The following is a 24,593-nucleotide window of genomic DNA, read 5'->3' as shown; positions in this document are numbered from 1 at the left end:
CGTCTTTAGGTCATGTTTGCCACTGTCACCCAACATGGTTTGTTCTTATTACACTTCCACACCATGTGATTGAAATCTGCACTTTGTGTTTTACATCTGGGACAGACGTTGACTGCTCCATCAAATTTTGATGCAGGTAATTGGATTGAGTGAATTTAAATCTGGGGTTTCTAAATACTCTCTCTTGGTGTATTCCAGGCTCCTCATAGACTTTTTATCTGGTATCTCTTGTTTATCATGGCCTCGTATTTAATTTTTATTTGTCCAATGTAAGGGTTGTGTCGCGCTGTATATTAGTATTACTGCCCTTTTGTTGCGTTCATGTGTTTATTGAGCTTCGATCAATTCAGCCTGTATGTCCTTTCTTTCTATGTCATTTCTGTTTTCGAACAACTTCATAGGCCTTTGCAATTGCCCTGCTAGTTAGCAAACTCCATAGTTAAGTGCCTATGTCCACCTCTATTCAAGGTTCTCTTTTTTTACCATTGATACTTTCTTGCACCCATTACCTCACATCTGCTCCATCCATATAGTATGTACCCTCATAAAGAATTTTTTATGTAGGATCACCAGCAATACTAAACAATAATACAGGACCCTAGGGTTCACTATCATCTTGGAAATTGCAGATCTTCCCATTCTTGACTGTGGAGAGGGGGGTCGGAGTCTATTCCAGAAAGGAATCGATTGTTCTATCGCTGCCACCACTTTGCTAAAACTTGAGGCTCCTCCAGCAACATCAACAGAAGTCCTAAATCGTGTGGTAACCAGACCTATCCCAGATGCCATACATCAACAGGGTCACAAAGAGCACCTTCTATACAATTAAAATACCGTTTTGCATCTTCCCATACTTTGGATATCAACAAAAGCTACAAGCTCACACTCCAAGATTGACTATGCCAGCAGCCTATAACTTGATGCCCCAATTTCCTTATACGCAAAACACATTTAAACCGAAATCTGCTGCAAGACTCCTTGTTCACCTTCCACAAAAGAATGCTTTACTCCAGTCCTAAAAGCACTCCACTGGCTTCCTATACCTAACCGAGAAATGTTCAAGGCACTTTGCATTGTCCACACAGCATTGCAAGAAAATGCAAGCAATGCAAACAAAATAGAACACTACTCTTCAGGCTTGCACCACTTCTTTATTGTAAGGAATTCATAAGCTGGACTGCTTTCCTGGTAAAAGCTTCCAAGCTCTGAAACTCACTACCAACTAAGGTTCAATACATTCAGGAGAAGATTCACTTCAGAATAGAGTTGAAAACATAGCTATTTCCCAGACTACTACATCTTCCATAACTCTGGGATAGAACCCATACTAATAATTGCATAATCTGAAAGAAACACGTTAGTTAGATTCCTTACCTTAGAATATCCCCAGGCGTGAGGCTGGATCCGGAAAGATTTTTCGTCAGCAATACCCTTGCGCGTCGCTAGGCGTCATCTACGGCTCCGCGTCCGTCGTCGTGATTGCTGGGATGATGTCGTCGGAGTACTTAGACGCTGCCCTCGCGCGCTGACGTCAGTACTTTTTTTTTTCGCGCCAGTAAGCGCAGATCCGGGAAGAGCATACCCTTTAGTCATTTTTAGACTAAACTTTTTGAACTTTTTTGGTTCCTCTTTCGAGTCGACCTCGACTCTTGGTGCCGGTAGGGATACCCGGTTTCAAGCCGTGCGACGCCTGTCACCGACTGATGTCGGTTACGGATCACCACCGTCGGTGTCTCTACTGCCTTGGGGCCGACCATGATGCCGAGTCGTGCCCCGACTGCCAGGCCTTGACCTCGAAGGCTAAGCTCCTTGAGATCCGTCAGTCGGCTCCGTTCTAGGTCATGGTCGAGGAGGAGGTCGAGGGACCGGTCGCGGAGCCACAGCCATCACCGCTCATCGGGTTCGGAGTCCTCTCATTCGGGTAAGTCGAGGCACAGTAAGAAGAAGTCGAAGAGGCGACATCGCTCTTCTTACTCCCCTCGCCGGTCGCGCGACTGGGCTGAGGGTTCGGGTGGCACCACCCGCGCGGCCCCGTCGGAGCCGCAGGAGTCTCATCCGGCCCCATACCCCCCGATCCCTGGGCCTAATGCAACTCCGAGCGAGATCCGAGACTTCCTCGTAGCCATGAGGAGCCTCGCTCTGCCGTCTAGGCCTGCGGGCGTGCCTTCAGGCCCCGCAGGTCCGACTGGGAGGCCTAGCGAGCCGGTGGCTCCGGCCCCGGCGCCATCGTCGACTTCGGTCCCGACGCCGCAGGCCCCCGTGGGATCCAGGCCTGGATCCCTGTCGACGCCGGTTGACCTTAAGACCCCTCCGCCGGCGCCAACCCCTATGGTGCCGCCCCCGGCGCAGTCTTCGGACGACGTCGTCCCCAGGTTCTGTCCTGGTCCGTGCCCGGCATCGGAGCGGCGCCGCATGGCGCCGTCTCCGGCGCCGATGGATGAACAAGTCATCTACCGCCCGGCTCCGACCTTTCAGCCTGTCTACCAGGAGTCGGATGACGGGGACGACTGGGAAGGTTCTGAGGACCCTCTGGCACAGCAGTGCCAGTTTGATCAGGACTGGGCAGAAGAGCTGGGGGATGCCAGTGGTCTCGACACCTCCCCTGACACTGGCTTCATCTCTCCTCCCTCCGTGGCTACGGAGTAGGGTGCTACCTATTCTGTGGTGCTGCGCAGGGCAGCCGAAGCCCTTCATCTGGAGCTACCTGCAGTGGCCGTGAGGACTAACCTCCTCACTGAAGTGCTTCAACCGCCAGTAAGCTCTTCGGAGCCTCTACTGCAGTTCAATGAAGCACTGACTGACGTTCTGATGGGCACCTGGTCCAAGCCCTCCACAGTCACTCCTGTGGACCGGTGCCACTGCCCTGCACCGGGCGACCCCAGCTTTGTCGGTGCACCCCACCCCTTAGAGACTGGTTATCCAGGCCTCTACCTCCCAGACCGCCTTCTCGTCCGCTCCCCCGGATCGGGAATCCAAAAGGTTTGAACAGTTTGGGAAGAAGCTGTTTTCCTCCCTTAGTTTGGGGTTGCGGTCTATCAACACCGCGTGCCTTTTGGACCATTACACCCACTCCTTGTGGGATACGGTGGCGGACGGGCTGCCCCAGTGTCCGGAGGAGGCCAGGACACGGCTCGCCCAAGCTCTTGCTGAGGGGCGGGATGCAGCACGGTACTCGATTCGATGTGGACTTGACACCACAGACTCGCTGGGTAGGGCGATTGCGACGACGGTGGTGATTTGTCGCCATGCCTGGCTGATATCCACTAATTTCTCCAAGGATGTCCAAAGCACCCTCATGGACATGCCCTTCGATGGCGACACAGCGGATAGTGCGCTGGAGCGCTTTAAGGACTCCAGGCTTACGGCCAGTCCTTGGGCCTCTCGGCCCCTCGCCCGCAAACTTCCGCTCTTCGCCCCTTTCGTGGCCAAGGAAGGGGCGCCCCCACACGTCCGTCTAGCCACATGCCACAGAACCAGCCTCAACGCGGTCGCGGACATGGATTCTGCCGAGGCGGAGCAGGGGGACAGAGAGCTGGTCAGCTCCCATCTACCCCAGCAGCATCTGCCTCAAAGCCTTCCTAGTCCAAGCTTTCAGGCCCATTTCACACCAGTGGGAGGCAGGGTTCACCATCACCTGCTCCACTGGCATACCATCACGTCGGACAGGTGGGTGCTGCAAATCGTCTGAAGGGGCTACTCCCTCCCCTTCGAGGCGACCCCTCCAGCCATGCCACCGCAGTACCACCGCATGTCGGGGGATCACTTGCAACTTCTGCAGGAGGAAGTTACTGCCCTCTTGGCCAAGGGGCCATCAAGCGTGTTCCTGGCCCAGAAGTAGGTCGGGGTTGTTATTCCCACTACTTTCTGGTTCCCAAGAAGGGCAAAGGGGGCCTATGCCCTATCTTGGACCTCAAGAGCGTCAACGCCTTCCTCCGGAAGGACAAGTTCAAGATGCTCACTTTAGCTCAGGTTCTGGCTGCCCTAGACCCTGGAGACTGGATGGTAGCGTTGGACTTGCAGGAAGCATATTTCCACATCCCCGTCCTGCCGGCCCACTGGCGTTACCTGCGGTTCACGGTAGGCCACGAGCACTTTGTTTACCGTGCTCCACTTCGGCCTCACCAGTGCCCCTCGGGTGTTTACGAAAGTGATGGCGGTGGTCGCAGCTCATCTGCGCAGATTAGGGGTTCCAGTCTTCCCCTATCTCGACGACTGGTTGTTGAAGGGGGGCTCGCCCCAGGCAGTCGTCTCCCACCTCCAGACTACGGCCGACCTCCTGCATTTGCTGGGGTTCTCCATCAACGTGCCGAAGTCGCATCTGAGTACCTCCCAGAAGCTCCTTTTCATCGGAGCGGTTCTGGACTATGCGCAGTTTCGGGTCTAGCCTCCGGAGCAGCGGATTCGGGATATTCAGGCTCTGATTCTGATCTTTCAGCCTTTATCCCGAGTTTCGGTCAGGTTGGTGCTGCGGCTGCTGGGTCTGATGGCCTCCTGCATCCTGCTGGTACATCACGGCAGGTGGCGGATACAGGCTCTGCAGTGGGACCTGAAGTTCCAGTGGGCTCAACATCGGGGCAACCTGTCCGACCACGTCCTGATCTCGGAGGGCACTGCAAGACGGTTGCAGTGGTGGCTCACGGACCGCGATTGGGTCAGTGGCAGATCCCTCTCCCTACCCCAACCGGAGCACGTAGTAGTGACGGATGCGTCCCTCCTGGGATGAGGGGGCCACATGGGAGAGGCAGAGGTCAGAGGCCTCTGGTTTCCGGCTGAGTCCCTGCTCCATATCAACCTAATGGAGCTGCGGGCGATCCGGCTTGCACTGAAGGCATTCCTTCCCTCTGTTTGGGGAAGTGTAGTGCAGGTGTTCACAGACAACACCACCGCCATGTGGTATTGCAACAAACAGGGCGGGGTGGGGTCGTGGACCCCCTCTGGACATGGCTGGAACATCAGGGCATCACCCTGGTGTTTCAACACCTGGCGGGCTCTCTGAACGCCTGGGCGGACGAACTCAAGCGCTGGTGCATGATGGATCACGAATGGCGTCTGAACTCGGACGTGGCGCAAGACGTCTTTCGGCAGTGGGAGAGCCTTAGTTAGATCTATTCGCCACCGAAGAGAATGCGCAATGTCATCAGTTCTGCGCGTTGGAATTTCCAAGGCGGCACTTGCTCGGAGATGCTTTTCGTCGCAAGTGGAGTTGCGGTCTGTTGTACGCCTTTCCGCCTATACCACTTCTGCCCAGAGTGCTGAAGATCAGGCGCGACCGGGCCCAAGTCATCCTTGTGGCTCTGGATTGGGCACGAAGATACTGGTATCCCGAGCTACTCAGTCTATCAATCGATGCCCCAATTCGACTGCCTCTTCAGGAGGACCTTCTGTTGCAGCAGCAGGAGACGGTCCTCAACCCGAACCTGTCCAGCCTCCACTTCCATGCGTGGAGATTGAGCGGCGACAGTTGATGCCATTTGACGTGCCTCCTGAAGTCTGTGATGTCATTCTGGCAGCCAGGCGTCGTCCCACTAAAACGGTATACGCCTGCAGGTGGAACAAATTTGTGGCATGGTGCACAGCAAAGCCTGTGGATCCCCTTTCTGCCCCTCTTTCAGAAGTTCTCCTCTTTCTTCTTTCCCTGGCCCAGCTGGGCTCTGCTCTGGGCACCCTCAAGGGATATCTTTCAGCTGTTTCTGCTTTCTTGCGGCTTCCTGATCAGCCTTCTCTTTTCAAGTCCCCTGTTGTTGCTCGATTCTTTAAAGAAATTACTCATATGTTTCCTCCTGTCCCTTTCGTAATGCCTCAGTGGGACTTGAACCTGGTGTTAACCGTTCTGATGTGCGCTCCTTTTGAGCCACTTCATAATTGTCCTCTCCATCTTCTGACTATTAAGACTGCTTTCCTGGTTGCCATCACCTCTGCCAGACGGGTGAGTGAGCTCCAGGCTCTTTCTTCTAAGCCTCCTTTCCTCTCTGTACATCTGGACAAAGCTGTTCTCAGGACTCGCCCTTCCTTTCTACCCAAGGTGGTAATTGCCTTTCACATCGGCCAGTCTGTTACATTGCCCACCTTCTTTCCGCCTCCGCATCCCTCGAAAGAGGAAGAGAGGCTCCACTGTCTGGACCCAAAACGAGCGCTGTCCTTCTATCTGGACCGCACAAAACCGTTCCGGGTCGACAACCAACTCTTTGTTGGCTACGTGGGCGCTAAGAAGGGGCGGGCAGTGCACAAGCGAACCATCTCTCGGTGGGTCGTTTTGTGCATTAAGGCCTGTTATTCCTTGGCTAAAAAGGAACCTCCTGTGGGGCTGAGGGCCCTTTCCACTCGGGCCAAAGCGGCTACTACTGCCCTGGGACGGGGGAGTCCCTCTACAGGACATTTGTCAGGCAGCGACGTGGGCCTCGCTGCAGACGTTTGCCAAGCATTACTGCCAAGTCCAGAGAGACGGCTTCTTTGGCCGTTCCATTCTCCAGGACTTCCTGGTGTGATCTTGGTTCGCAGACCCTCCACCGGGGTTGGTATTGCTAGGGTATCTATTCTAAGGTTAAGGAATCTAACTATCGGTAACGATATATCTGTAAGAAATATTAGTTAGTTAGATTGCTTACCGCCCCACCCATCCTCCCCGCTCTGCGAACTGACATCTAGGGTTAAGGTCATCCCTTTTCAGGGCCCTAGATTCTTGGCACCAGTGTCGGTTTCTTGCATGGCTCTGCGTTCCTGGCGCGGAAAGCTGTGTACAAGAAGTGACGTCCGCGCGCGAGGGCGGTGTCTAAGTACTCCGACGTCATCCCGGCGATCACGACGCCGATGACAGACGCGGAGCCGCAGACGACGTCTAGCGACGCGGAAGGGTATTGCTGACGAAAAATCTTTCCGGATCCAGCCTGTCGCCTGGGAATATTCTAAGGTAAGGAATTTAACTAACTAATGTTTCTTACATATATATTTTTACCGAAGGTAAGTAACTTGTTCTTCAAGTACAGTTCACAGATATGGAACAGCCCAATTAACACACTATTTTCTATATCTAAGTAAAATCTGAAGAGATTAGCTATCTCTAGATTGAGAGGCATATTGTAATGTCAGTTCATTTATACACTACCAATTGCTTATTACTAAGCAGTAGGGCAACCGATTGTAGTTAATACAGCCCATTTTATCTACAGAGAAAGGACTGAAGATTAAAATAGACTCTGTGACTCTTGATGTGGGGTTACTAAGGGGAGATGACAGAAAACTGGCGGAACAAGTAACTGAGATAGTTTTATGTTTTCAATAGTACTTGTCTAAAGTGCATGAATACCAGGCTAAAATGAAAACCAAGCAGCTAGTTATAGAGTTTTCTAGAAACTTATGGTTTACCTTAGGTTGTATTCTATCTTTCACTTTACATTAAATTAACTTTTTTATCCCAACAGTTGTTTTTGTTGCCCCTTACTATTCATGCATGTGTGTCTTTTACATCTTAGTCTCTTGGTTTAAATTTCTCTTTGTCTGTCTCGCTGTCTCTTTCACAGGCTTTGTCGTTATTCTCTTCTTGTCAGGGGTATTTAATGACCTTTTTAAATTAGTCTCTTCTCCTCCTCCTTCCCTTTAGCCAGAAGGTTTCTCTTCAAACCTTTCTTGGGTGAGAGGCTTTCCTACCTCCTCTCAAAACCTTCTTTTAGTTGCCTATCTCAATTCCTTCTAACTCCATCTACTGATTGATTGACTTTTTCTATATACATTTCTTTACTTTTTCTGTTTCTATCACTGTCATACTCCTTGATGTTAATTCTCCTTTTTAGGTCTCGGCTAGCGAAGGCTGCGCTTGCGCAGTCTCCCTCGCGAGATTTAATGTTTTAGGAGTGGGGCTTTAACCCGCCCCTTTTTTTCCCTCTTCTCCATTGGCTGGCCTCTTAAATGCTGGTCAGCCATTGGAGAAGAGCTTTGTCTCTCCAAACAAGCCCCGTCTTTTTCGGATTCGGGGGCGTGTTTTTTCGATTCTTTCGGTCCTCTGGAATGTGAACATTCCAGCCAATGGCAAGAGGAGAGCAAGAAAAACACGCCCCGAATCCGAAAACGCTGCTGCGTTTCTCAGAGGCATTTCTGCTTGACCTGGGAGAAAGGCGGCGGTGTTCATGGCTTAGCTTAGGGAATTTGTGATGTTTCGGGTGTTTCCATTAACGCGGCCTTTTACCGTTATAATAGTGCGCCGTCTTGCCTGATTCAAAGTCCAGTTAACTACAGTTGTATTTAATTAATATTTAGATCATGAAAGCTGTTCTAGAATGTTGAATGCGAAAAAGATGCTCGCCAAATAACATGCAAACGTCAGCCTGCGAATAACATATTGGCTGAATGAGATGCTGTCAGCATTACTTAATAAGGTGGGAAATATGTGAGTCTGGCACATTTCATGTTCCAGTTTGCAAAATATTTAATCCTGAATCGAAGAGCACTAACTAGCTTGTGTCGTGGAGCTGTTGTTGCACTCGTGCCACCTATAGCAGCCCTGGTCCGGATGCGAGTTTACACTGCAACCCGTCCACGCATCTCGCAAGAACCGCTCTTCCTGTCGCTGAGCGCTGTAGGCTGCCTGCACAGCTCTCGCGAGATCAGCCCGGACCCATCATGGCGGAAGGTATTGCTTGCTTGTTCAGTGTGCGCCAGAGCCGGGTTTCAGGGGGGTGGTGAGAGGGTGCCTGTGGTCCTGTACATGCACCCAACCTCCTGGGGTCACCCGCGTACCATTCCACGGGTGAGCGGCTGGGTTAAAAGCCAACTATTTTACGTGTACTGGTCCACGCCCTGCTGAGGCTGGAGCCGGCTAAGCTGTCATCTCATAAATAGTGCTGCTGAAATTTGTTATCGATATGTCTCTCTCCCAACTTTTACACTTGTGCTTGCATCCTCTCTCCCAGCAAAATACAACTACTTTGCCTTCAGCAAAACCTGAACTTGTCAGTTACAAACCCTGTAGTCTCAGGAGATGATAGTATGGCTTTATTCTTCGTGGTCCACATTCCGATATTACTATATTTTTGTAAAATCCAAGAGGCATGTTTTGCCTCTGGCAGAATAAACATTGGAGTGTCTCTCACAACAGACTTGTGCACGATGTTTCAGTTGTTTTTGCGTGGCCTTTATTACCTAGGAAGATCACTAAGTGTATTTTTCTAAAACTGTATACTTATGATTGATGTTTAATGTTCTTCCTAGAGAGAGATCGGAGTTTTGTCTAGTGGAAGTTTTGACTCCTGGAAAGGTAGCACATAGGGTTAATGTGCCTGCAGCAAAGAACATGTACCATGCAGATCACAAAGTGCACATAATGTAAATAGGTCAGTGGACTACTGCGTGTGTGTGTGTAGGTGGCTCTATTTGTGTGTGGGTTGCTCTATGTGAGTGGCTCTGTGGGTGGCTGTGTGTGTGGGTGGCTTTGTGTGTGTGGGTGCAAATGCAATAGGTCTCGCATTTGAGAGTGATTAAGCTATTGACATTGTAAATAACAATGCCGTTTCTTTAAATGTTTTAAAAACAAAAACATAAACAAAAATAATGTCATGAGCAATGCCAATAGCTCTAACTTTAACAATGCCGAGACCGTTGCATTGTAAATGCTTGTTGTATTCAGTAGTTAGTCACCCCTCCTTTGGTGGCCAAGTTTGCCTCTGTTTCCCTGTATTCATCGAGCTGCCTTCCTCTCTTTTCTCTTAAGCCTTACTTATCCCCTCACATAATTGGCTCTCTTTTCTCTCCCTGTCTTAAGAGTTTCTTCAGGTCTGAATGCTAGCTTTTTAGCTGAATATATACTATTCCTTAAATTATGTTTCAAGTGTTGCCCGATTCATATCTTCATTTGTTTAGTGCTCGTATCCTGCTGCTCCTTCACTGTCCTCATACCTCATTTCAATGTCCAGACTCACTTTATTTAGTGCCTGGGTTAGTGTTTGATGGATGAAGTAGTGCCCACTGGGATAGCAGAGAATATAACTTTAACCATCCAGGCGGTACTCCATCTGAAAAACTGAGAGATGACATGCAGCCCAGCGTTCATCTCTGTAGATTGACAGGAACTGCTATCCATTGAAATGGACAGCTGCCCACCAAAACATTTTTACATTTTTTTGTTTTACAGAAACAATCTCCCAAAGTGGGTGTTTGTTTCAGAATAAACAAAAAAAAATATGACCCCCCCCCCACACCCTGGGAGTTTTCTCCCAGGGTGTGGGGGTCATTAATGCTTTTTTCCTGTCCCTCATTGCCAGGTTTTTCCTGGCAGTCTTGGAGAGAAAAAAAGATATTACACCATCCATCCTAACTGGGGTGGGTGGTGTAATGTCTTTTCTCCAATGACCCCTACTCCATTGAGCCACTATAGGAAGTATTCTGTGGACGCAGCAAATGGAGGCTCCCTCAACAGAATACTTAAGATCCAACTGTTCCCAAAATTAGAAGCGCAGACCGGGAGTTTGGTGAGCAAGGTACTCGGTCGCATTTGAGGAGCACCCTGATGTCAAACTCAATCAGTCCCTTAGTATTTTAAAAAGGTGCATTCAACAAAGTGTGATTGACTATGTGCAGTTAAGTGCTGCTTGGCACATGTACCTTAAAACACATCTGTAAGGAGACACAAATGGTAGTTCATGTTCTCACATTTGAACAGCTGAAGGGTTTTTTGGAAGGCGTTGTCGACAGAATATGCACAACTCTGGAGAGTGCAGAGGAGGACTGTGATGCACATACCTGGTGTCTAATACCTGAATATTGTTCAGACTATTGTCTGACATACGCAGTGTGGCCTTAAAAGGTGTTTACCAAAATAGCCCACCGTTGTAGTTCATAATAAAAAGTGTACACCAAATGGGACAATATCTTCGTGAATGAATGTCAGATGATATTTTTGATGGTATATACTGACATACAACAACCCTTTTAATTTTGTTAAACGGGTCACTGGTTCCCTCCTATGGGGGTTGGGTCAGACATCTTCATCCATTTTCCTAGTTTTCCTAGTTTAGCTGCATTTCACATTTTACTTTTTCCCTCCACAGCTTTGAGAATGGGCCATCCCACTTCAGTCATTGACTTTCTTGCACTGTGAGGAATGGTACTTTTCAGATCACATGTGCACATCCACCTAAAAATAAGTGCATTTCTGTGCAGGGCAGCTAAGCAAAATATTTATTTTGCCAACGCTTTTTTCTTTCCATTCATTTTTCTTTATTTAGTCATGCTCTGGTGTTTCAACGAAATCTTCAGGTTACAGTAATACAAGCCAATAGTACTTTTTGTGTGCCTCAAAGAATCAAATGTGCCTTTTAATATGCATTAAAAATAAAACGTGTTTATATACCTTTTCTCATCACGCCTGCCTGTGAGGAAGCACCATACTGTTTTATTAAAATCATATGTCGTAGTTACTTTACTTTGAAGTTTAAACTTTTAATTGCAATCTCGTGTCTGTCACATTAAGGCAGTGGTCTTTTATTAAATGTTTTTTTGTTTTGTTGTATGTGCTTCCAATAAAATATATAAAATGTAACAGTTACAACAGCCTGCCAAGGCCACGCCTTTTGGATTTCCCAAAGCTTGTAGTAACAAATTGTGCTAAAACATGTCCTTTCTATTTTCATTTGACCTGATTTTCCATAATTCCTGTTCAATATTCTTTCCGCAGGACTTCGCTAAAGACAGATATGGTGTGCCTTCAATTATTCAGTCTCAAGAAAAGCTAGGTTGGTTATAATTTAAAAAAATATATATATTCCTATCTAGCTGTATTTTCTTAACAAATTTACATTACTTAAAATTTCAACTTGCATAAATGATAATTCGTCAAACTTGAGCATTAAAGCATGTCAATGTGTTGCAGTTCTGGCATATATTTAACAAAGCAGGTACTGATGCTCGATTACTGATTTAGTAACTGGAGAACACGCAAGGACTCAGGGGAACACATTTTTAGGTCTCACCTAGCGACGCAGCACATGCGCCGCTCGCCTTGGCGAGATCTATTGTTGTGGGTTTTGCGTCCGAAGGGGAAAGCCGATGTGCACGCTCATGGCGTGTCTTTCCTGGCGATCTCAGCTTACGCCCGGACAGCAGATGTGCAAGCTCATGGCGCGTTCTTTTCCGCCTTAGATCACGTGATCACACGATCCTTGCGAGTGCAGCAATTCATCTTGCGCGCGGCTCCAGACAAGAGAATAATAATTGTGGCCTCATCTCCTCGGTGGGCGGACGCCTCGGCTTGTTAAAGCGCCTCACCCCAGGGACCAGGCACAGTGCACGTGCTGAACTCGCCAAGGTTGACAAACAAGCCGCATCCGCCAGCACCTGACCTTGCAGCGGCGTTTCCACACCATGCATGTTCAGCAGAGGAGGTTTAGTGGCATTTATTTATATCCCTGCCTTCCTGCCTCGCGCACAGCAGACTTCAGGAAGTCTGGTAAAAATGCAAACATCATCAAACCTTTCGCTGTTGACTGCTGCTGGGCTCTTAAAATCGAGTTGCCATTGATATCTGCTGTGAAGCACCTCCTTCTCTGAAGGTTTTTAAAATTTATTTTTTCCACTGAGGGTGAAGGACCCGCTGTTGGAATAGCCAGCAGCATACCCAGTGTGCCACGGGGCCTGTGGCAGACAAGGATAATGTGCCCGCCTAAGTCTTTGGTGAAAATTAAAGCATGCAGCACAGGAACCAAAACAGAGGCAACACTTGCTCTACAGAGCAGTATTGAGCAACGCTTCGAAAGTACATGAGCTCTACTCCATGGTACTGTTCTAATTACCTTCATTAAAATATATATATATATATATATATATATATCGCTTCTAAGGCTAGTACCCAGAATTTTTCTTAAATAAACAAAATTGAGAAGTTTTTCCCAGTTTTAGTACATACTGTGACATTACTTTTCCCCAGTTACCACTGAGAAGCACATGTAGCCATCAAACACACCCTGGGTCAACTATTCCTGCCCCCGGACTGCACCAAGCAGAACCACTCCTAGGCATGCTCCTAAAAAATGGACTTGCAGCAGCGTTTTTGTATTCTCCATTTCAGAGAGTTTGCTATGGGAATTTCAATGCAAAATAAACATTTTGGATCTGCCGTCCACTGTAACTCCCTCCCTCATCCCAAGATCATCAAACATGCGTAATAATATTGTGTTTGTAGTGTGTATTTTGGAAGGCTTCATGTAGATTCGTCACAGAGGACCAACGTTAAATGCAATACAAAATGCATTTTCTGTGGTTGCTTTGTGCAAGTATTAGTTAGTAATTGGGACCGGGGATAGAAGGCCATTTCTGTTCTTCAGTGCATCGAAGTCAAGATTTTGGAGTATGGTCAGACTTGGGTTTGCCGGGAATAAAGACATTAATACCACCTGGGTATACGTTTGGCAAAGAATGAAAAAATATGCACACTGATTTGCAGTACTTAAATTGAGTTTGGAGATGCTGCTGATAATTGGGCATTTTCCACTGCTCTGGGAATCGACCAACCTGCCTTGATATTGGTGTGCCCACTCTGCAGAGATCCGGTCGCACTGTAAGATTTTTTCACCAAAATGTGAGCTGAGAATCGCACAGACCTCCAAAAACGGCAGAGCAAAATTTTTAAGTCAAGTGACATTCAGGGTTCAATTTCTAATTCAGTGGTTCTTGGTCATCTAGACATTTCACAACCGTACCTGTCTAGACATTAAAAACGGGTTTACCTCTCTTTTCGCAACCTTCTCCAAAAACAAAGGGCAGAATTACATCAAATCACAAACAAGCATTTGGAATGCAATTGGTCTCGCATTTTCGAGTGTTTGAGCTATTGGCATTGTAGATGACTATCTTTTAATTATGTTTTTTGAAAACTCTTCAAGCGGTGCGTAAACACGCAGTTTGTATTTTTAGTCCTTGCTTACAAGAAGCAAGGCTGGCAGTAGAAGAGGCGCAGTTACTTCCAGCCTGGGTTCTCGTAAGCAAGGACTATAAGTACAAACTGCGTGTTTACGCACCGCTTGCAGGTTTTCAAAACACATAAATAAAAGGCATTGTCTTTTACAACGCCAAAAGCTCAAACACTCGCAAATGCGAGACCTATTGCATTGCAAATGCTTGTTTCTTCAGTGTATCTGCGTAGAGCTCTATACGTGCCTTTTGTTTGTTACTGGGTGTTAACGGCCTCCCCTTTCAAGAGGCAATAATAGCTGCCTTCGTTCTCGATGATGCAAAATATACATCTGAAGTTTTATTCAGATAATTCCCACTTTGTGTCGCTAATTGCAGGGCTCCACTTGTTTTCAGCCAAGAGGGACTTTCCACTAGAAACATAGCAATGCCCTAACTTGCTTTTCTGTCTGAACCCCTTTTGACTGCTGGATTACTTTTCTGTCAAGACCCGTAGGCGGGAAATCGCAGCCTTAATGAGTGTGCGAAGATGAGACCCAGAGAACTATTGAAATCTTTGTTTTAGTGTTAAAAGCTTTGGCAGATTCAAGAGCAAGCAGTGCTCTGTTTGACTTTCCAATCCTATGAAAATGTTTGAATGATTTGCCCAATCCTTGACTTTTTCAGGTGCTATTCGTAGGATAGTCAAATGTCCACAGAGTTACGCAAGGATAAGTCTCTTGTGACCCCTTTGTAGGTTTCTTTTCTCAAGTCAAATTTGACTTCGTATTTTCATCCATTTGTTCACAATATTGAAGAATACTCTTTAATATTTCGAAAATTCCACATCGTACAATACAGTCTCCTCAAACATCTTCATCGCACGCTATAAATAATGACATCCTCGAAGCTTTGCTCTTTGTACTCAGCTTTTTTCTACATGACATCAGGAAAGTGTTACATTGAGCATTGTGGGTGGCGTGAGTTATGGCGTGCTGTGTGTGTTGTATATTGTAACTAGCGAATTTCAGGTCTTTTTCTGTATTGTTTTCAGAACCTGAACTAACCTTAATCTATGATTTTGAGTGCATTTCTGAGACTTTTCATGAAATAATGCTTTCACCTGCCTTGTACCAAATCTGGGCTTTGCTACTCAATTGCCATAAGTAAACAACCACAAGTGTGCATGTTCTTTGCCTATGTGGAGCAGGGGTTGGACATGGGACTTGGTCAAAGTTTCTGTGTCCAGCTGCCATGGGTTGTGCACAGCTCTTGTCCCTCCACCTAACCTGGTACCGGCATGTTTTTTGACCCCCCCCCCCCCCCCTTCTAAATCAAAACTGCACATGGCCACGGAAATCTGAGCCTTCTAAATGCCTGCAACATTTTGTGACGGTTCATCAAACTGTGCAACAATTATTATCAAATGAAACCTTTTTCACATTTACTCCTATTACATGGACCTGCCTGAATCTTGAAATATAACGTGTGAGCAACACATGCCGACTCTGCTAAATTTTGTGGCGCTTGATCAAATGCAGCGACAGTTATTAGTAAATCAACAATGTTTTGCCCCCCCTCCCTTTATTCGATCTGTACAAAATCTGAAATACTTGCACTAGGTAATACTTGCCAACTGCCCTATCACATGGCATGCAGGTTCATCAAACAGCACCAGAGTTATTAGCAAATTAACATTTTATTGCTCCCCCTTAAACTGAGCCCCTTTAGTGGATTGGCATACAACCTGACATACCAATGCAAATTTGTGCTCCTAAAATTCAGCTATATTTTATGCAGCTTTGTCACACAGTGACACAGTTATTAGCAAAGAACACTTTCTACTTCTAACTGCAGATTCCGCTCCTTCAGAATATCCCAAACACTAGAAAAAGGTCCGGAGAATTCTATCAACAATGACTCCCACACATCAGTGGGTGGTGAAGTGTAATTCCACCGCAACCTTACATCTCGTTGAAAGCAATTAAGGAGACCCGCATATAGGCACCACCCTTGTGTGTTCACATTATTCCTTTATTTCCACGCTCTTCAAAGTGGATCTGGAGCTCTGCTCCCAACCTTTTCGGCCTTCCGAAGACTTCCAAAATAATTTCAGACATTAGGCTTGGGAGAGGGAAAATGGCTCCCTCTGAAAATGACCAGTTTAAAGCCGTGCCACAACTGGAGGAAGCAGATGTCGGTTACGGACCCTCACAACATGTGTCTGTGTGCTGTGGTCATGACTGAATAAGGGAAATGCACCATCATGCACTTGAAGATGATCAGGAAGCAAAGCTATATGTTGCCAAACATAGGAAGAGGTCACGCTCGAAAAAGTTGTTCCGTTCCCACTCCCAAGTCATGGGACCACTGCTGCTGTTGGTCACGCATGAAATTCCACACCCTTCTTAAAGTCTTCAGGTAAGTTGAAATCAGAAATGCACTGTAAGCACTAGACGGATAAGTGGGATGCAACCTTTTCTCACCACTCAAAATCAGGTGAGAAGACAAAAGGGCAGCAGTCCAAAGGCCCCTTACTTTCAGCATCTTCCAACGCTAACCCAACCCCATTGTTGGTCCTGACATGCCCAGAATCTCTTAGGCCATCGTCACTCCCTCAAATGTTTGGGGCCTTTAAAGAGGCCAAGGTGCAGGTTTTCCCCACCCCTCCCTCAATTGAGCCACATGGGCCTCCAGTCACACATCTGCTGGCATTGCCTCCTCCAAAGCAAACTGCCCCTTTGGGACATTTTCCCTGAAACCCGCCTAAACCTCCACTCTGGATCCAAGGGCCACATCGGTCCCCTGTGTGCCAACGTTGCATCTAACTTCAAAGGCTCTTACACCAGTCTGTGACTTCGGCTAGCACCAGGCTCATGTCACACTATGGAATTACCAAGGTGAAGTCAGGAGTAACTGATTCACACCCTCTGCCTCTTCCACAACACCAGTATTGCCAGCGACTGGAGGCCATTTTCAACTTCAAATCTGATATGGTCCACGGCCTGCAAATGTTCCCTGTGATGCGTATGTTGGCGAGGAGGCAAACAATTTACCCCCTGCCTCCTTACTATACGGATGAAGGATTTTGCTTGGACCTACAGAGTGTCTGTGAGTTAGACATTTCCTTAGAAACGGATCCAGACTTATCACCTGGTCCATCAATAAAAGAAGCACCTCTTTCTTTCAATCTAATTTACCAACTAAAATACTCCATCCATTTACTGCCTCCTCAGATCCTTTGTTTTTACTTTGAGGCATTTTTCAGACACCCTTCTGAAACCTGGTCAAAACCATACTCTAGTCTCGTGGCCGTGCGACGCAGACTCCACCAATTCTGATTTCCTGATAAGCCAGCCTACGCTTGAATGTCTTGTAGTACATGCATCAAAAAGCAATGTCAACCCCAATGCTTTGCTTTCAAATTCCACAGACAGCAAATCGAAATGTATTTACATTTTTGTTAAGTAGAGTTTTTCCTCAGCAAACCGTGCCCTTCTCTCCTTGAATACAGTATTTCTTCTGAGTAGATACACACATTCATTGTGGGATATGGTCATGGAGATCTTGAAAGCCATCCCAGAGGACTTTAGGATGTCACTTGCCCAAGTTTCAGTGAAATATGAACTGTGACCTGGCCTTGACACCCCCGACTTGGTAGTCTGAGCAATAGGCAGACCTGACCTTGACACCACCGATTGTGTAGTCTGAGCTAGCGGCATCAGCATAAGGCTTTTTCATTACAGATCACTTAGAAGAAAGTCGTGCTCTGGCACCTATATCTTCTTACTTCATGTATTATTGTTAGAGGAGTAAGAAATACAGTTTGCAGCCATACAGTGAGCACTTTAGCGAGGATCACCAACTAAAGAAACTCCTATTCATTTTCCTTTTTAGTATCTGCACACAAGCAAAATTCTTTTGGACCGAATTGTGTTCTAAAATTTAGTAAACCACTTGCCATTTCAAACCATAGTACTCTTGGGTCACAATTACCTTTTTTCTACTCTTCAGTGGTTTATTTAGAATGTGTCAGACGATATTCTGTTCTGTTTGGGTCACACTTACTTTTCTCACGTGCATGTTTTGTGGTTTCTGTTCACTTTTTGCTCACGGGTGCTCAATCACAGATCCAACCAATACATACAGCATGGTATTTTTTCTTTTTTCATTTGACTGTCTTGGCAAGTATTATTCTAATGGTGCTGTAATATTTGGCATGTCTAAGGAGTATACAAGTCCCTGCTATGGTGGTCTGTCTGATTCACTTTTAAATTCTGCTTGTACCATCAGCAGTGCATTTTACTCATGCATTAAATGAACAGATTTCATATGTCAGGTTGGTTTCATGTAAGCGTTTTTCATATTTGTTCACTACACACAACCTTGAAAAAGTCCCACTTGTGACTGATGATCATGTAGTTGGTTGAAAACATGTAAACACAATAAAGACAACGAAAATATATCACATGACCTTGGACTTGCGCACTGACTTTTCTGGTTATGTTTGCTCTCATGTCTATCAATAAAGGGAGAGTGGGGACTTTGAGCTAGTTAAGGTCCAGTACCCGTGCCCCATGTAGTAATATGAATCCAAAGAATGGGTTACTGTTCCTATGGGGACACAACTAGTGTCCTGAGAAAAGGAAAATGGGGGAGAAAAGAGTTACTAAGTTCTGTTATCTCGATGTGGGACAATCACAAGTTGTGTCTCTTGTTGCCCTCACACATCCTGGGGGATGTTGTGCTTCATCATTGGGCATTGACTCTCGTAGGGCCGGCGTGCAATACCCTATGGGTCCCCTGAAGGGTCTATTTAGCAGAGATCTTTTTATTTCGCCGTATGATGAGTGAGGATGTGAGTTTTAAGAGGGGTTGTAAAAGGTGAGTGTGTAAATGAGTATTTAAAACTGGCTCCAGGGGTTATCTATTTTGAAACTATAAATAACCGTTTTTGGTCCTAATGAAGCGCCAAGGATCGTTTTGACCACAGGGCGCGAAACATGTCAACCTTTTAGTTACTAGGGTACATTTACCCCACCAGTAACAACAACCTACAGGTTTTTTTACTCTGACAGGGAAACCAACACATTCAAAAGATTTAAGGAATCCCTTAGCTAGTTTTAAATACTCATTCACACACTCACCTTTCATAACCCCTCTTAAAACTCACATCCTCACTCATCATACGGCTAAATAAAAAGATCTCCGCTAAATAAACCCTTCGGGGGACCCGTAGGGCATTGCAGCGCCCGCCCTACGAGGAGCAACGCCGAATGATGAAGCACGACATCCCCTGGGATGTGTGAAGGCAACAAGAGATACAACTTGTGATTGTCTCACATCGAGATAATAGAACCTAGAAACTCTTTTCTCACCCATTTTCCTATTCTCTGGACACTAGTCGTGTCCCCATAGGAACAGTAACCCATTCTTTGGATGTGTCTGTGAAAAAAACTGCAGAATGACACAAAAGCACTTCTTTAGCGTAATTTTAAATCTGTCATCTGAAGGTTAAAATTCCGGCCCTGTTGAATGAGAAACCCACCACCTTGCTTTTCTCACAAATAAACCGTTTAGGCGACACATATCATAATCATTAAATGATCTATACAAGGATCTTTAAGATGAGAATCCCTCAATTTGGAAACATTCCCTCGATAAGGAAAAGGGACAATGGAGTCGGGAAAGAGGTTGATCAGTAAATCCATTCACAATGTTGGTCACAAATGTCAGTGCAGATCATTTATCATTGAAGCTGCCATTGAAAGCATAAAGGGATTAATCAGATTGGCTCCTCACCAAAATACTGACATGCAACCACCTCAAACCTGACACACTCTAAACTGAATTCCTCCTCATCGCCCCACCCAATCAAGCACCCGTTCTTATTACTGGATGAAGCAACTAACAGCCTTCAATTGCCTGCCTCAGGTCATTGACTCGAGAGTTCACTGGGAATAACCCTTGACAAGAACCTTAATATGCAAAAGCACATTAGTGCTACCCCCAAAGGAGCGAACCTCCAAATTAACATCCTAAGAAAATTGAAACCTCATGTACTTTAACTCTGCAGTCTAAGCCCTAGTGATTCCTAGGGTGGAATATGGAAGCGTAACCCTAGCCGGCATGCCCAAATCCCAAACTGCCCCGTTAAGGGCCTCCCTCAACTCTGCGGCAAGGCTCATCACTGGATCGAACAGAAACAACCAGATCACCCCTGATTTGAAATTCCTGAACTGACTCCCTTTTGAAGCAATAATTCAGCTGAAAATTCCATGCATGACCCACAAAGCTCTACACTGCAATACTCCAAGTTATCTTATTCAGAAGCTTGAACTCTATGGGGGCCCCAGATCTTCTAGAAGTTTCAGCACTACTGCTGAAACGACAGAGATGTTCGAAAAAGTAATCTTACTAGAGCGCCTTCTCTGGCATCACCTCGAGAATTTGGAACTCCTTCCCCCCTGAAACCAGACTGAATCCCTCTACGTCATCCTTCAAGAAAGAAGTTAAACTACTACTCATGAACACATTTCTGCCCTAGATCCGTGGCATACTCCTCTCTGAGTTTATCAGGACTCATCACCTTTGCTCGCGATTATGGCTTGCTTGTTATATTACTGTTTGACTATTCTGTCCTATTATTGTGGTGGTCCCACCTTCATGGAGGGATATGCCATATCTTGTAGTGTTTTTGCAAATATTTTAATATTGATTGTATATGTCTCTGTTCCTCTAACATGCGTAAAGCGCTCTAATACCTGCAAAGGTCTTGTTCGCACTATATAAAACCTTCAAATAAATAAAGTTGGTAAATTGTCACTTTGCTTGGCGGTAGTCTTAGAATTAGTTGCTATTATTATACATGGTATAGCTATACATATCTAGAGCAGGGATCTATTTATTAAAACTTGTGGCTTTCTTTTTGTCAGATGCTGCAAGAGGTCCTTCACTAAAATCTTTTTTTTTTCCCTTGGTTTATAATGTTATGCAGGGCACTGGGACCATGCAAACACTTGTTTCTCCCAATGACCAGTCCAAATACAGATGTACATTGACTACCAATTCACCTCCTCGTCTGCCTCATTACATGAGGCTTATACTATCTGTCACTCCCAGAACCTTGTTGGCTTTTAACTTGATTTTTCATTGGACAAGGAGCCCTTTCCCAATCAACATCCACTCTGGACTGTGCTAAATTTTGATTAGATTGAAGAATCTTGAGTGGTGGCTCTCCATGTCCGGTTTTCAAAATGTATTCATAAAAAAATATTGGGTGTGGTGCCAATGCCACAGCAAAAATTTAAAGTATACTAATTCAATTAAGGGAAATGACCCAGGTGGCCTCAGGGACGGTAGTAAAATAAAACCAAAATTGAGATGCTGTGGGCCCTTCGCACCCTAGGCCCACGCGCGACTTCTAAAGCAGCATCATTGATAGCTATGCCCTTTTTTGTGCTGAACTAGATAAAAAGGTTGCAGGGCTTCTCTAGCCTTACAACGAATGGGAAAATGATGACACTGGAGGTAGTTATAATAAGGGTAACAGCCATCGTCCGTGTGTCTGTGAAAGAGATTGGCAACTGCTCAAAAAAGACTCTTCGCACAGGAGCTTGACTTTATAAAAGTGCCTAACACAAGTTTTCAGATGGGCAAGTTTATTGTTTTCACCCCAAAAAAGGGTAGCTTACTACTAATGATTACCGCACATTACTAAAATTGATGTGTGTTTGTGTATTGTTTTTTTGTCAGCCAAACTAAGTGTATGTCCAAATGCTCTGTAAATGGTTTGTAAAGTCGCAGACTCTTAGAAAATTGTTTTTGTGCCCTTGAAAATGCTACACACTGCCGACCGATTACATTTTTGGAGCGAAGCTTAGTCCAGTTATAATGATCCAGAAACCTGGATAGACTGGCTGCTTCTATTCTGAGTATATTTACACATGCTGTATTTTAGGAGCGAAATAATTAACCACTCTTACCGGTATCAGGGGTTCCAGATCAATCACTGCACAAATCATTTAACCATATTAGAAATTAATTCTACATTATTTAAACTGGCGAGGTGCGGGAGATCTCCCAAATTACATTCCTCTGGCACACTTACAGCTGGAGCTTTCAATATAAGAAAACAATGAGTTTCTCACTTGGAGTAAATTCTAGTAGTTTAATTATTCTCTTCGCTGTGACAGCTTCTCATTGCTTCTTGCTGTTTAACTCTTAGAATATTGAAATTCAAAACAGCTGTAACAACCCTTCTATAAAAGAATTAACGAAATGTATGAAATCAATCGACATTAATTATTGTTGGAGCTGTATAAAGCATGTGGTAATGAACAGAGGGCGAATCACTGTTCTTTCTTAATGTTTTCTGCCCTATTTGTACTCTCAGGTTTATATTTTTGTAATTTAGTCATATTACAAATGTCTTAAGTTGGTCATATACAAGTATTGAAAGCAGATTTTGTTTTTTAAACAGAGAGAGTATTGGTCAAAGTGAAAGACTTGACAGTAAATAAAGCTGATGAAGTTGTCTGGGTTCGTGCGCGGGTTCATACCAGCAGAGCCAAAGGTGAGTTGTCTTTTTTGTACCCACTTACCTGCAAATGTATAAGTTCTGTTGTATGTGAAGCTCCCTAACAACCACAGTTCCAGGTGTGTAATGGGTGTGGTACTGGATTGAATGTTGGGTGTATTGGTATGTAAGTTTCCTGCATGGAACACTGGCGAGGGGGAGCATTCTAGTTGACAGTTGATGCCTGGACAGTTGATGTTGATGGATGAATAAACTGGTGTTCCTACCTTTCCGAAGTGTTACACCTTTTCAGTGGCAACGAGGATGGGATATGAACCCAAGCGTGCAAATCACATCTGCACTCTAAAGATTTGCTAAATTGGGTTCCAATGACAACCCACCTCCATACAGAACTTCATGAAGCACTAGATCAGGATGCTCAGCATCCAACACCACACCATCTTTCATACCCGGTAGAGAAATGAAGTGGTCCAGTCACTCCTTGTGATTCAATTACTTCTTTAGTGACTCATCCATCCATTTTGCCCCTCTGTATACATACTAGTTGTAGTATATTCCTTATCCAACCAATCACAATCACTTTCATTAGATGTTTGACAAAAGTCCTTCTACATGTCCTTCACTCCCATAGACACACATTTGAAATTATACACTTTGCCATTTCCCAACTGCATAGCATTATGTAACAACTCCACAACTCCTTCTGGGTCATAGAACTTGCGTTCTCCTTTGGCCACAATACCGGGTTTCCTCCAAACCCAATCTCCTACTTTTATGGTTGCAGGTTTAGTGCTGTTTTTGTTGTCATAGTAATTCTTACTTTTCTGATGATTCCTGCAATAGGCTCCCTGACTGATTCAACAGATTACTGCTCAACACTGGTACTTAGCAACCAACCAGGACTGAACTTAGTTCTGGGATTCCTTCCTCTCATTATCAAAAAAGGCGATCAACCAGTAGCTACATTCCTTGTAACTCTATAAGCCCACCCAGCTTTCTTTGGCTGAACAACCCAGCCCAGATTGTTTGCATATGCAGATTGCAGCACACCTTTAATGACACTGTTGAATCTCTCAACTATATCAATGCTACTGAGATTGTACAAGGAAGTGGTTTTGTGTTTCACACCTATTCTTTGAAAAAATGACGTGAATGCATGAGACTTAAATTGCACTCCATTATCACTCAACACAGTAGTAGGAATTCCCTCAGAACAAAAAACTTGGTAAAGAAAGACTAAAATGAATTCAATGTCCACCTTCTCCACTTTTTCTACCGGCCATCTTAAAAACAAATTCATAATCACAGTAGCATATTTTTAAAGTCTACAGGTCTCAATATGTCAATGGATTCCCAAGGATTGCTGGGGTATTTACTCATTGGTGGTGGAAGGTGTTTGAAGGAATTTGTCAGTCCTAGAACACTCAACACATTCCCTGACAGCGCGTTCCACTGCATTGTCGACATCAGGCCAGCTACGCAGTTTCTTGACCACTGATTTGGCCCGCACAAAACTAAAATGTCCCTCATTACATATTTGTTTGATTGTACCACGTAAGCTAGATGGAATAATCCTGTTGCCCCTTAAAATCACACCATCCTTAAGAGAAAGTTCTGATCTTACTTCCAAGAACGTTTTAATGGCCACAGGCAAGAACTCAATTTTAGGCATTTCTCAGAAACAAATTTATATACTTCCTGTAAAACAGCATATTTCTAGTATTCATCCACCCACGCCTCCTTATTCACAGCAGGCAGCCCCTTATCATGTACAGGAGCCATATGGAAATCCTTCCACCTGTCACCCTCACATTCCTCTATTTGTACAGGCATTCTAGATAAGAAATCTACGATATTATCCTTTCCTGGAACATACACAATCTTGTAGCTATAATACTGCATATACATTGATATTCTAGATATTCTTGCAGAAGGGGTAATCTTTCCCTCCATTGTCAACAATTTTACCAGTGATTTATGATCACAATGAATTGTGATCGGTTTACCCCAAACAAACGCTCAAAATGTCCAAAAGCCCAAGCGTAGGCCAAAGGTTATTTTTCTATTGTAAGGCACCTTTCTTCAGTTGGAGGTAAGGACCTAGAAGCAAAAGTTATAGCTCATTTTTCACCTTTACCAGTTCCTTGTGTAAGTATTGCGCCTAATCCCTTTTTTACGTGCA

The 24,593-nt window shown here is 45.3% G+C and overlaps 1 protein-coding gene across 1 annotated transcript in view; it reads left to right on the top strand.

Moving 5' to 3' along the window:
- Positions 1-24,593, top strand: part of DARS1 (aspartyl-tRNA synthetase 1) — a 416,054-nt gene that overhangs the window by 178,281 nt on the left and 213,180 nt on the right. The window contains exons 4-5 of the mRNA XM_085647532.1: positions 11,663-11,720; positions 22,355-22,447. Of these exons, the coding sequence (XP_085503658.1) occupies positions 11,663-11,720; positions 22,355-22,447 (151 nt within the window). The remainder of the gene's footprint in view (positions 1-11,662; positions 11,721-22,354; positions 22,448-24,593) is intronic.

Source organism: Triturus cristatus, chromosome 3_2 (genome assembly GCF_964204655.1).
Source record: "Triturus cristatus chromosome 3_2, aTriCri1.1, whole genome shotgun sequence".
Lineage (NCBI taxonomy): Eukaryota > Metazoa > Chordata > Amphibia > Caudata > Salamandridae > Triturus > Triturus cristatus.
This window is presented reverse-complemented; position numbering and strand designations above follow the sequence as displayed.